Source organism: Myxine glutinosa, chromosome 7, assembly GCF_964187855.1.
Source record: "Myxine glutinosa chromosome 7, kmMyxGlut1.1, whole genome shotgun sequence".
NCBI classification, from domain to species: domain Eukaryota; kingdom Metazoa; phylum Chordata; class Myxini; order Myxiniformes; family Myxinidae; genus Myxine; species Myxine glutinosa.
In genome coordinates, this window is record NC_136267.1 from 15,477,427 (window position 1) to 15,492,226 (window position 14,800).

Genomic DNA, 14,800 nt, shown 5'->3' on the forward strand with positions numbered 1-14,800 from the left:
GTGCTGAGCGACTGCTTTGGGAATAAGAGTTGGGACTGGGTGGAGAATTCTGCAAATATGTTGGTTCTCAGGCTTCGGCTGCCAGCTGGCATCGTGGACCCACTGATATGGAGCCAACCCGGAGCAGCTGCATATGCCACAGATCGGCCTCGTCCTCGAGAACTAAGGTTTCGCTGTAAGACCCGTTGTTCATGCTCAGACATGGAAGCTTGTCATTCCTTCTTTTTTTCTGGGTTCCATTGCAAGGAAACTTCAACGCAGGAGACCGTTCCACCCATCAAAGCCTGTGCAATTGTTGCCGACCTATTGTTGTTTGTCCGTGCTTCATCCTTTTTAAATGCCGAGTGCCGAGCAAGGAAGCAGCATGTACCACTTATGAAGGAAGTATTTTGGTATGACTGGTCGAGGGTTCCAACCACCGACCTACCAGACTCAAAACGGACCATGATGCCAACCGTTATGCCACCGAATCTAGTTGGTTTTTGTTCTTTGGAATTTTTGAGGAGCACAAATCATACCAGAATCCCACAAAACAAAAAACTGCACCTGAAGAATACCTTACGTCACGTCATGGGATCAGAAAAAGCTTCAGAAGTGTCCTGCCAAGGACTTTGTTGTAACCGTATTAACAAATCAAATAATACTTGTGACAAAGCAAACAGGACAAGTGACATTAATTAATTTTATTGATTCATTCCGGTATACATAGTATACATCCGATTAAGGGACTCCATTGAAACAAGTCCATTCATCCTGGAGCAAATGTATCCAGTCGGATGGAGTCACACTGCCTTTGTGACCATCACGCATTCACACAGCTGTCAAAATTGTCCTCCATTCCAATCAAAGCTACGTCCTGCCCACCTCACTCAGAACTACTGATGTTCCTCCTTGGTGGCCATGCCAGCTTTTGCGTGAATGAGTGAGGGTCTCACAAAGTGATCGGTTAAAGTGCATTTTGATCTCCGTTGGTACATTGATGGGCATACCAGTGAACAATGCATCATATTATATGATATAACAATAATAATCTGACTGCCATTCCTAAGGAATAGTCGTACGGCTGAACAGGTAGGGTTAACTTATAGAAATAAGCTTAGCCATGATCCGCCACTGATGGTCAGGTGGCCATGTAAGCTTCATTGCCAATACAAAGCTAGACCAACAGTGCTGTGGTACATCTACTCCTCATGCAGCAAGACGACCACCATGGCACAGGTATCGGGGTATCTGACTGGATGGTGCAGAGGTAGCGCACTTGCCTCCAGATGGATGTGAATCCAGCGATGCATATACTAGAATTAGTCGGTGGACATTAATGATCCCACAGTGGCTTTTGATGAAGGGCACCCTGATCTCAACTTACAAATTCCTGCCCAAACCAGCTTGACAAAAGTCCAAGCCCTGAATTGGATGGGGGCTCTAGACCCACATCGGCCGGCATGGACAATTGGTCTGTGGCAAAGCCTGAAATGTGGCCGGGATAAGTAACACCAAAAACAGCAACAATAGGTATCGGACTGATGGCACGTGGGCCTTTGAATCACAAGCCAGAGGCCACAACACACAATAAATAGTGGATAACTTTGAGTGAGATATAGAAAAAATCTAACGAAACAGTTTTTTCCTTTTCTTATCGCCCATAAAATGAAAAACATAATTAGTTCCGCATCCATTTGCAGGACAGCAGTGTTTCTTGCACAATAAAATAAACACAACGTACGGAGGTACGGATATAGCCACCTGTCTTGTCGCCGTCACACAGGTTTCGCACAGGGGATTCGGTTCAGTGCAAGGGAAGTGCTGTGGCACACAGGTCGAGTGTGAACCAAGAAAAGGTGACCAAGCAGCCAACACAATGCTGCCAGCACACTGAGGCTTGCTCGGACACAATCCCTTCGGTCTGTTTAAACTTTTAAACCGGCAGCAAGCACTAAACACTCAGCGTCAAGTACTTTAAGCTCTTGGCAAGTGACACTCAACATCAGGTCCCCCATCTATTTGAGGAACTCCTATTACCAAGTACCATATATTTATTAAGAGGAATAAAAGGCCAGCCCGTTATTGACAGTATTAGTCATGAGCACTCAGCAACTGCCACTGCTTGTGTCACAGTGGGAGCTGAGGTTGCCCCAGTCCCAAGCACCGATAAACCGGTATCTGGCACCAACAGCAGTCGATGGGCAAGCAGTGCATCCACGTTCCAAGAAACACGTAACCCCCCCTTCCCCAAATTACTATACAACGACATTGAGAACAGCAAAATTGTGTGTTGGAGTTGGGTAGGGCAACCCGGGTCTGAGATAGGCCGCGGGCAAGCTAGAGTCGGCCTGAGATGGGCTACGCCATTAAATAGCCTCCAGCAAGCTGCACTAGCAAGGACGCAGCACACATATATCAAGCTCCTGCGGTTTTCGTGCGTGCAGGCATTTGTCCCTGGATAATGGCTCTCCGTCATGTGCGACGCAACGGAGCATGCGTCGTCGAAATCCTCGCCCACACGTGCGCGAACAAGGAGACCAGGCTCCAAGCTGCCAATAAGGGCAGGGGAAGTCCGCACAGGCACGCATGGCAGGCGGTAGGTCGCGTCTGGAGCACCGTCCGGCACCTGCCGGACATGTGACGGCGCGTTTCTGCCAACCACGTCCACAGCTCCGCGAGCACGAGGTCCAATCTCCGGCTATCCATTCGAGTGTCGGGTGAGATGTGGCGATCGTGTTGGCAGTGGAGTTTCCAGACTCTACACTTTCTCTTTCCTGTTTACGTTTCTTTTGTCTATGCTTATCCTTTGGCGACGTGTCCACACTTTGAGGGACGTAATACGAGTACCTGACTCGCGGTGGGGTCATGCGACCCACCGACAACACTTCAACGACCACCGATCCAGAAAGAGGACCCGGCCCATGGAGTCTCTCCTTTTTGGTTGCAGTGCCTGTGTAATATAGCACTCCACCTTTGTGACCACCACCTCCACCCTGCAGCACCACGTTCCGTGACCCGGTCGTCACGATATAATTTCCATTGAGCAGATACTGACCGTCACTGCCACGCAATGCGAGGTAGTTATCATCAGAGTTTAGACCCTTGTATCCACGCTGTCGAATGTCCAACTTGGTAGCTCCGGCTGGGATTGTCACGATGTAGTTGTATCCGTACCTACAACAGAAAATAAGAGGATTATTCAACAACGATGTTGCAGCTTTTGGAACCACAAGAGACTCTGCAACTACGAAGCCCTCGTCACAACAGGCAACACGTTTTGGTAGTATTTGTAATGTAATGAAGCAACAATATAGTTTCATGATATCATTTAATGTGTGACGTCCATTTTGGACTCTGCGTAGTTGATAAAATGTGATAAATAATTTTTTAGACAAGAGGAGGCCATTTTCTATCTAACCCCATGGAGCTAATGTATCGGCACACAACGGCCGACTCTTTTGACATCTACAGTGGGATGTTTTTAACATCCACAATCGAAATGCATAAAGGGATAGCCGGCTTTAAGTTCCTGTACAAAGGACAGCATGCTTTGCGATGCAGTACCCCTTAAGTGCACCGCACTCCGATGCTAGTTTTAGTCGGATTCCGTTCCTCAGAATACTTCTCAGCAATTCCTTTGCAACTGGACGTGATAGTTGTTGTTAGGGCTAGGGTTAGGGTTAGGGTTAGGGTTAGCGGCAACTATTTGGGCCTAATTCTCTCCTCATTTCTCACTCTTCTCTTCCTCAGATGATCACCTGCCTTCATTGCTGACATCACCCCTGTTCACAAGAATGGTGCCAAGTCTGATCCACACGATAAAGACCGGTGAACCTTCTCCGCATCATAAGGAAGGTGATGCAATCTATCGTTACTGCAGACCTCCGGCATCATCTCTTCTCCAATTCTCCATTCTCTGATCATCAGTTTGACTTCCGTCCCAGCTATTCCACCCCGGACGTGTTGCTTCTTCTAACTCACCTTTCTATTGACTGCTGAATATCATACAACAGGTTGTTCCATCTCTTTGAACATCTCTCTTGCCGTTGATACCTTCTGGCACCCAGCCTTCCTTTCTAAACTGTTCGGCAATTGTATCCAGAGGGTCCACCTGGAATAGCTATCCAACTTTTTCCATGAGACAGGTTGCTCTTGATGTATGTCTCGTGTTTTTCCCCTCAAAGATTGTATGTCACGGTGGTGTTGTGGGACCAACCATATTCTTTGTCTGTATGAATGACTTGGCCGCTTCCATGGAAAATCCTCTTTACCATTCCGCTGATGACTCAATCCTACACGGAACAGTACACAACACTTCCGAAAGGCAATGCTGCCATGGTATCCTTACCTGCAGATCTGGAAAAAAGGCATTGGCTAGTTACCTGGACCATGTTTTTCAACGCAGGAAAGTCCCATGAACGCTCTCACATTGTCGCTCCTTGACAGATTGACTGCCGAGTCTTGCCGGAAGTCAAATGATCATGTAGAACAAACTTATTTCAGTTTATAATCATTTATTTTCACGTTGTAACAATGTCTTCTGTAATCCTAGTTGAGCTGAAATGAGCTTTGTGCCCATATCATATTTACGCACTTTAATGATTTTCAATATTGTACAACACAAATTTGATCAAGATTATTACAATTATTACAAAGTTTTATTAACGATAAGGCACGACACCTTATAAACCGAAAATATATTTTAAATCTTATAATGCAGCACAAGGCCTAAACAGCCCTGCATCCTCACCCACCCAAATGTAATTAACTAAAAACAAATAAATAAACAAATAAATAAAAATATACATACATATACTAGCAATAATAAATAAACAAATAAATAAAAATATACATACATATCCTAGCAATAATAAATAAACAAATAAATAAAAATATACATACATATCCTAGCAATAATAAATAAACAAATAAATAAAAAATATACATACATATACTAGCAATAATAAATAAACAAATAAAAAATATATATACATACATATACTAGCAATAATAAATAAACAACAAAAAAATATATATACATACATATACTAGCAATAATAAATAAACAAATAAATAAAAAATATACATACATATACTAGCAATAATAAATAAACAAATAAATAAAATATATACATACATATACTAGCAATAATAAATAAACAAATAAATAAAAAATATACATACATATACTAGCAATAATAAATAAACAAATTTAAAAAATATATACATACATATACTAGCAATAATAAATAAACAAATAAATAAAATATATACATACATATACTAGCAATAATAAATAAACAAAAAAAAAAAATATATACATACATATACTAGCAATAATAAATAAACAAATAAATAAAAATATACATACATATCCTAGCAATAATAATTAAACAAATAAATAAAAAATATACATACATATACCAGCAATAATAAATAAACAAATAAATAAAAAATATACATACATATACTAGCAATAATAAATAAACAAATAAAAAAAATATATACATACATATACTAGCAATAATAAATAAACAAATAAATAAAAAATATACATACATATACCAGCAATAATAAATAAACAAATAAATAAAAAGATACATATACTGGCTATAAAAGCTTCCGATTCTCAGATGTTTCAGATTTACCAGACTCTGTGGGGTCATGGTTGGAGCATCTGCACAGAGTCTGGGAGGTCGACGGTTCAAATCCCGGAATAATCATACCAAAGACTTAAAAATTGGTTCGTGCTGCTTCCTTGCTTGACGTTCAGCATTGAAAAGGTTAAGAGCATGGACAATCCCCATAAGATGGCATCCATGGGGAGGTGGATCTCCTTTATGGAATGCGCCCCAGTGAGTGCGGTGAGAAAGGTGGTGGAATTGTTGTGATGTCGCTGGTACCCAGAGTACCCCAGGAAGAAGTAAACTTGTGTATAAAAAAAAAAGGAAAAAAAAGATAACATTTTGTTCTTCTGTTATTAATTAATATATATAAATGGACTTCCAGTGATTCCTGCCCATGTTAAATTAAGTATTGTGTTTTGCAATAATAAGAGATTTTAGAAACTTCTAGTTCAGTGTGTCCAGCAATGTTTGCAATTGGCAAACATACCATAAGAACGAGTAAGATGTAATATATGAAGAACATTTTGGATCACAAGCGCTGGCATTGACTGCGTGTATGTTCAGGACGATGTTGATTTGAACCAGAACAAAACAAAAAAAAGTTTAAACTTTTTGGTCTCACTGCTTACCCGCACCCCATCCTGGGCCTCTTCCAACTCCTCCTTCTTGCCTCCTTCCCCCCTCAGCCCTTTCCATCTCCAGATAGTATATACTACTTGGTGCACGTTATCCGCATACTCCCGGATGAAGACCACCCAGTGGTCCAAATGTTGTTCCTGAGCCTTCTCACCCGATGTGATTGTTGTAAGTTGGTGGTTGTTTCCCTCTTAAGTATGAATCCTTCCATTAACAAGTTAATTTTCATGGAGAGCACTTGAAAATGTTCCAAATGTTGTAAAGTTGTCTACATTCGTCATCCTGTCTTCGCTAACCCCTTAATCTGCCTTCCAAACAGATAAGGGAAACGTTTTAAAAGAGGAATGAAATGAAAACAAACAAGACGCCAACAAACGTCATGATTGGAGTATAAGAACGATGGTTGTGTATGCAACAATAATGGGGTTTGGCCCTTGCTAAAGATACCACGTGGTCCTTAACATCGTCTAACTAGTGCAAGCGGACAGCTGGGCTGGCGTGCCGAGCAATGGACGGCCCACCCTAGGGTGCTGAGCCTCGCCCACTCATGGTATGGAGAACACTGAGCCAGACTTCACACACTTTAGAACCAGGAAGTGATGTCATCGTAACAAGCACAGCATGAATAATATAAAGAAGCAATCCACAATTATATTTAAATCGACTCTAGTACGTATAGTGGTTTCTTAACGCGTGAACGATTCCATACAGATGTCTATCGTAAACACCGCATTGCATCATGAACTTTGTGTCATACACAAACACTATGCTGTGCCCAAACATTGTCATGCACAAGCACAACATCATGCACAAACAGTACATCGTGCACAAAAGGTATGTTGTCCACAAAGGGTGGGATGTGCACAAACAATACGTCGTGTACAAACAGTACATCGTGCATAAACAGTACATCGTGCGCAAAAGGTATGTTGTCCACAAAGGGTGGGACGTGCACAAACAATACGTCTTGTACAAACAATACGTCTTGTACAAACAATATGTCGCGTACAAACAATACGTCTTGTACAAACAATACGTCTTGTACAAACAATACGTCTTGTACAAACAATACGTCGCGTACAAACAATACGTCGCGTACAAACAATACATCTTGTACAAACAATACGTCTTGTACAAACAATACGTCGCGTACAAACAATACGTCGTAAAAACAATACGTCACGTACAAACAATACGTCGTGCACAAACAATACGCCTTGCACAAACAATACATCGTGCACAAACAATACGTCGTGCATAAACATACGTCTTGCACAAACAATACGTCAGGCACAAACAATACGTCATGCACAAACAATACGTCAGGCCCAAACAATACGTCGTGCATAAACAATACGTTCTGTACAAACAATACGTCGTGTACAAACAATACGTCAGGCACAAACAATACATCGTGCACAAACAATACGTCATGCACAAACATACGTCTTGCACAAACAATACGTCAGGCACAAACAATACGTCGTGCATAAACAATACGTTCTGTACAAACAATACATCGTGCACAAACAATACGTCGTGCACAAACAATACGTCGTGCACAAACAATACGTCGTGTACAAACAATACGTCGTGCACAAACAATACGTCGTGCACAAACAATACGTCATGCACAAACAATACTTTGTGCACAAACAATACGTCGTGCACAAACAATTCGTCGTGCACAAACAATTCGTCGTGCACAAACAATACGTCGTGCACAAACAATACGTCGTGCACAAACAATACGTCGTGCACAAACAATACGTCGTGCACAAACAATACGTCGTGCACAAACAATACGTCGTGCACAAACAATACGTCGTGCACAAACAATACGTCGTGCACAAACAATACTTCGTGCACAAACAATTCGTCGTGCACAAACAATTCGTCGTGCACAAACAATACGTCGTGTACAAACAATACGTCGTACACAGACAATACGTCATGTACAAACAATACATCGTGTGCAAACAATACGCTGTGCAGAAACAAGAGGACATGCACAAACACTGCATCATGTCATGCTAACACTGTCATGTCCTTGTACAATATCTACATGAACAGTATCAAGCACACACACTGTATCATGTCATGCTGACACTGTCATGTCCTTGTACAATATTTACATGAACAGTATCAAGCACACACACTGTATCATGTCATGCTAACACTATGTCATGTCCTTGTACAATATCTACATTAACAGTATCATGCACACACACTGTGTCATGTCATGCTAACACTATGTCATGTCCTTGTACAATATCTACATTAACAGTATCATGCACAAACACTGCATCATGTCATGCTAACACTGTGTCATGTCCTTGTACAATATCTACATTAACAGTATCAAGCACACACCCTGCATCATGTCATGCTAACACGATGTCATGTCCTTGTACACTCTCTACATTAACAGTATCAAGCACACACACTGTGTCATGTCATGCTAACACGATGTCATGTCCTTGTACACTCTCTACATTAACAGTATCATGCACACACACTGCATCATGTCATGCTAACACGATGTCATGTCCTTGTACAATATCTACATTAACAGTATCAAGCACACACACTGTCATGCCATGCTAACACTATGTCATGTGCTTGTACAATGTCTACATTAACTATCAAGCACACACACTGCATCATGTCATGCTAACACTATGTCATGTCCTTGTACAATCTCTACATTAACAGTATCATGCATAAACACTGCATCATGTCATGCTAACTCTATGTCATGTCTTTGTACAATATCTACATTAACAGTATCATGCACAAACACTGCATCATGTCATGCTAACACTATGTCATGTGCTCGTACAATATCTACATTAACAGTATCAAGCACACACACTGTGTCATGTCATGTGAACACTATGTCATGTGCTTGTACAATATCTACATTAACTATCAAGCACAAACACTGCATCATGTCATGCGAACACTATGTCATGTGCTTGTACAATATCTACATTAACTATCAAGCACAAACACTACATCATGTCATGCTAACACTATGTCATGTCTTTGTACACTCTCTACATTAACAGTATAATGCACAAACACTGCATCATGTCATGCTAACACTATGTCATGTCTTTGTACAATATCTACATTAACAGTATCAAGCACACACACTGTGTCATGTCATGCTAACACTATGTCATGTCCTTGTACACTCTCTACATTAACAGTATAATGCACAAACACTGCATCATGTCATGCTAACACTATGTCATGTCTTTGTACAATATCTACATTAACAGTATAATGCACAAACATTGCATCATGTCATGCTAACACTGTCATGTCCTTGTACAATATCTACATTAACAGTATCAAACACACACTGCATCATGTCATGCTAACACGATGTCATGTCCTTGTACACTCTCTACATTAACAGTATAATGCACAAACACTGCATCATGTCATGCTAACACTATGTCATGTCTTTGTACAATATCTACATTAACAGTATAATGCACAAACACTGCATCATGTCATGCTAACACTGTCATGTCCTTGTACACTCTCTACATTAACAGTAGAATGCACAAACACTGCATCATGTCATGCTAACACTATGTCATGTCCTTGTACAATATCTACATTAACAGTATAATGCACAAACACTGCATCATGTCATGCTTACACTATGTCATGTCCTTGTACAATACCAACATTAACAGTATCAAGCACAAACACTGCATCATGTCATGCTAACACTATGTCATGCCCTTGTACAATATCAACATTAACAGTATCCAGCACAAACACTGCATCATGTCATGCTAACACTATGTCATGTCCTTGTACAATACCAACATTAACAGTATCAAACACAAACACTGCATCATGTCATGCTAACACTATGTCATGTCTTTGTACAATATCTACATTAACAGTATCCAGCACAAACACTGCATCATGTCATGCTTACACGATGTCATGTCCTTGTACAATACCAACATTAACAGTATCAAGCACAAACACTGCATCATGTCATGCTAACACTATGTCATGCCCTTGTACAATATCAACATTAACAGTATCTAGCACAAACACTGCATCATGTCATGCTAACACTATGTCATGTCCTTGTACAATACCAACATTAACAGTATCAAGCACAAACACTGCATCATGTCATGCTAACACGATGTCATGTCCTTGTACAATATCTACATTAACAGTATCAAGCACACACACTGCATCATGTCGTGCTAACACTATGTCATGTCCTTGTACAATATTTACATTAACAGTATCAAGCACACACACTGCATCATGTCATGCTAACACTATGCCATGTCCTTGTACAACATCTACATTAACTATCAAGCACACACACTGCATCATGTCATGCTAACACTATGTCATGTGCTTGTACAACATCTACATTAACTATCAAGCTTAAACACTGCATCACGTCATGCTAACACTATGTCATGTCCTTGTACAATATCTACATTAACAGTACCATGGACAAACACTGTTATGCAATGTTCTGAATTACTCTAAATTTTCCAGACACCAGTATGGTACAAACACGGTCGATACGTCACACCATGGACTAAATTGTGCCGCGCACAAACACCATGCTATACACAAACACATGCCTCGTACGAATGCCCTGTCCTTCGTTATCAGCATCATCATCATCATCATACTAAAATACGCCATTTGTCTGTCTGTCTGTCTGTCCGTCTGTCTGATGATTTTTTGACCCCAATACATTCCGTCCTTACTTATCCAATCTCAACCAACTTGACAGGATGACCAAGGGTTACACAATGAAGGTTGTAGCGCATTCAATTGCCCCCCTCCCCAAGGGGGTTTTCTCCCCCGAGCGGGTTTTCCCCGCCATTGCCGTCAATGGGTTGCGTGTTGAGGTGTATAGCCATATTAAGTTAGTTTTATCGTGGCGTTTTTCCAAGGCCGCTTAGAATAACAAAATTAATGATAATCGCATATTGTTAATGTTATTACAAAACAATATTAATACTAATAATGTCCCACTTCCCCCAAGGCGTTTTTTCCTGCAGTGAGAACGTGTATAAATCGCTTTTAATTATAATGGCGTTTCCGTGGGAGCAATGGCTTCCACAGGAAGTAAAAATATTATAAACCACAAACACGTATGCTTAGCTTTTTAAACAGTCGCTAATGCTCTATAACACTAAATGAAGAAATTTGGAGGAATCCCGACATCCGTGAAGTAAGGCTTACTTACAGAACTGGGCGAAGATCTACTGTACTCTGTATAACCCACAAATGTTGGGTTAACAACAAGGCTATCTGCCGCTACCATGGCGTTATTTCATAGCGAACTTTTGAAACTCGCTCCTGCTGTTTGATACAAAAATGAAAGGGAGAAACTCGGGTTGTGCTCGTTTACCAAGCAGCTAGCTAGCGCTTGCCAAGCCAGCCATTCCTTGAGGGTTTTGAATGCAGTTCTTGCTCAAATGCTTAAATGACTTGGCGATCTCTTCACAAGAAACGTGGTAAATAAACACACACCAAATGTTGTTGAGACCAGTCCATAGATCGACTGTAATCTATATACCCCAAAGAGGAATGACCCTTTTTTCCGCTCCGTAGTGTGCGGGTGCACTAGTTACAATAAATGGTACAACAACCACCATGGGAATTTTCTGATAGGTTTGTGGGATCGTGGATAGACATCTTTGGTTTGATCTCTCAATGTTGCTCCAAATATTTGAGTTCATGGTATGTTGTCATTCATGGTTGGCTTGTTAGTTTTCTGTTGTTTGTACTTACTGTGACTTGGTAAACGTCCGGGACACCTTCCGACAGCTCGACCCTTCTCCTCCACAAACCCCACACTGGTCGACCCTTACACGAGAGCGCAGGCGACCGTCACATCCGGCTGGGATACATCGCCCCTGTACGCAAACGTCTGAAGAGTTGAGTGAACACCGAGTGCCGTCAGCTACCTGTGTGCACAGTGAATTGGAGAATAACGATGGGGTGACATTGGCCACATGCTAACTTTAGTCACTTGTATGTATTTTACCCCATAATCTGAAGGACAATACCAAAACCGATCTTTGGCCGAGACAAAAGCCTCCCTCAAAGAACCTGCTCAAATACCGCCTGCACTAAAATACATCAAAATAAATTGTTAAGTTACACCTTCACCCGTAAAAGTGCGTACCTTTGGTGCGAGTACGAAGTAGTACCCGGTACCGTTGGCACGGCATATGAGTTTGCATCGATCAGTGACGGCGACCCCAGAGTACTTGGGCAGCCAATGTGCGGATGGCATGATGGAGTTCGTGTGAACATGTTTCCCGTCAAACTTGGCACACTGCTCCTCTCTGAATCCAACTCCTGACAGAGAGATTGAGACACAGATAGTTAATACATAGATGGACAGCATATATATATATATACACACACATATACAGTCACGTGAAAAAGTAAGTACACCCCATGTAAAGTTTTGACTTTTTCAACATATTTCGACATACAGCTATTTGATCTTCATTTCAACAATATTGATAGATGAAGGTGATGTAATATAACAAATATCATGAAACATTTACATTTTGTAGTCCATTGTGTAATTGAAATAAACATAAATGCAAATTTCGCATGTGGAAAAAGTAAGTACACCCCTACATTTATCACGACTTCAAAAACGTAAAATTAGAATCAGGTACACCAGCTCAGGTGCAAATGATTAAAACATCGTTAGAGAGGATCTTGGAGGAATCTGTCTTAGTTAAACTTCAGACATTTAGTTTGGTTCGCTCTTTGTTGTTGAAGTGTGCGGCGTCACCATGCCTAGATCAAAAGAGCTCTGAGGCCTTCAGAAAGAAGGTTATAGACGCCTACGAGTCTGGGAAGGGATTTAAAAAGATCTCCAAACAATTTGAAATCAATCATTCGACTGTCCGGAAGATCATCTACAAGTGAAGAAGATTCCAAACAACTGCCAGCTTGTTCAGGCCAGGCCGCCCCAGCAAGTTCAGCCCGAGAGCAGACCGCAAGATGCTGAAAGAAGTCTCTAAGAACCCCAGAATGTCATCACGGGACCGACAGGTAGCTCTTGCCACTGTTGATGTCAAAGTGCACGAGTCTACCATTAGAAATTGGCTGCACAAATTTGATCTACATGGGAGGTGTGCCAGGAGGAAACCTTTGCTGTCCAGAAAGAACATCAGGGCAAGACTAAAGATTGCCAATGAACACCGAGGCAAAGACCAGCAGTTCTGGAACAATGTACTCTGGACAGATGAGTCAAAGGTCGAGCTATTTGGCCACAGTACCAGAAGACATGTTTGGTGAAAACCAAAGACAGCATTTGACCACAAGAACCTGATACCAACTGCAAAGCATGGTGGCGGAAATAATATGGCTTGGGGCAGCTTTGCTGCATCAGGGCCTGGACAGCTCACCATCCTAGAATCCACAATGAATTCTTCATTGTACCAGAGGGTGCTTGAGGATAATGTGAGGCCATCTGTCGAAAAGTTGAAGCTCAACCGAAGGTGGACCTTGCAACATGACAATGACCCTAAACATACTCGTAAATCCACCAAGGAATGGCTGAAAAGAAAGAAATGGCGGGTTCTGGAATGGCCAAGTCAAAGCCCGGATCTAAATCCCATCGAGATGTTGTGGGGGGATTTGAAACGAGCTGTGCATGCAAGAAACATCAGGAAGGGCATCCGGCCATAAAAACATTGCCTCAAAAAGAGAACCATGACAATTACAGCGACATATGGGCAGGGTACAGCCCGAAGTGGAGATCGGTTTCTGAGGTTTGGGACATGGAATGTAGGGACAATGACAGGGAGATCAGGAGAAGTGGTGGAAGTATTGGTCAGAAGAAGAGTGGACATATGTTGTGTGCAAGAGACGAGATGTAAGGGAAGTGGTGTGAGAATGGTGAAGGGTAGGCAGGGACAGAAATACAAGTTTGTGTGGCAAGTGTGCCTGGAGGGCGTGAATGGTGTTGGTGTCCTGTTTTCTGAGGAGTTTGTAGACAGTGTGACTAGAGTGAGTGATAGGTTGATGATGGTGAAAATGATGATTAGAAAGCTCTTGGTGAACGTCATCTCAGGATATGCTCCGCAGGTTGGTCGGAGCGATGAAGAGAAGGACAAGTTCTGGTGTGCGATAGAGAAGCTGATGGAAAACGTGAAAGATGAGGAAGTTGTTGTGGTTGGAGGAGACAAAAATGGACATGTGGGAAGGAGTATGGATGGTTTTGAGGGAGTTCATGGGGGTTACGGATATGGTGTGAGAAATGGAGAAGGTGAAAGGATTTTGGAGTTTGCTGATGGAGCTGATTTGTTGATTTGTAATACTCAGTTCCAGAAAGAGGATAATAAGCTTGTTACATACACGTCAGGTGGGTCGACGACAACCGTTGACTACCTGATGGTGCGTAGGCGAGATAGGGGGCACCTCCGGGACACAAAGGTGATCCCGGGGGAGGAGGCTGTTTCACAGCACCACATGGTTGTCTTCGACATAAGGGTGAAAGGGGCGAGGAGAGC

General features: G+C 41.8%; 1 protein-coding gene across 1 annotated transcript in view; it reads right to left on the reverse strand.

The window, feature by feature from the left end:
• Positions 1 to 668: 668 nt before the first annotated feature.
• LOC137430987 (A disintegrin and metalloproteinase with thrombospondin motifs 15) overlaps positions 669 to 14,800 on the reverse strand; it is a 49,464-nt gene continuing 35,332 nt past the window's right edge. Inside the window, exons 6-8 of the mRNA XM_068121807.2 lie at positions 12,448 to 12,623; positions 12,051 to 12,226; positions 669 to 3,156 (exon numbers count right to left, since the gene is read on the reverse strand). Of these exons, the coding sequence (XP_067977908.2) occupies positions 2,373 to 3,156; positions 12,051 to 12,226; positions 12,448 to 12,623 (1,136 nt within the window). The 3' untranslated portion in view covers positions 669 to 2,372. The remainder of the gene's footprint in view (positions 3,157 to 12,050; positions 12,227 to 12,447; positions 12,624 to 14,800) is intronic.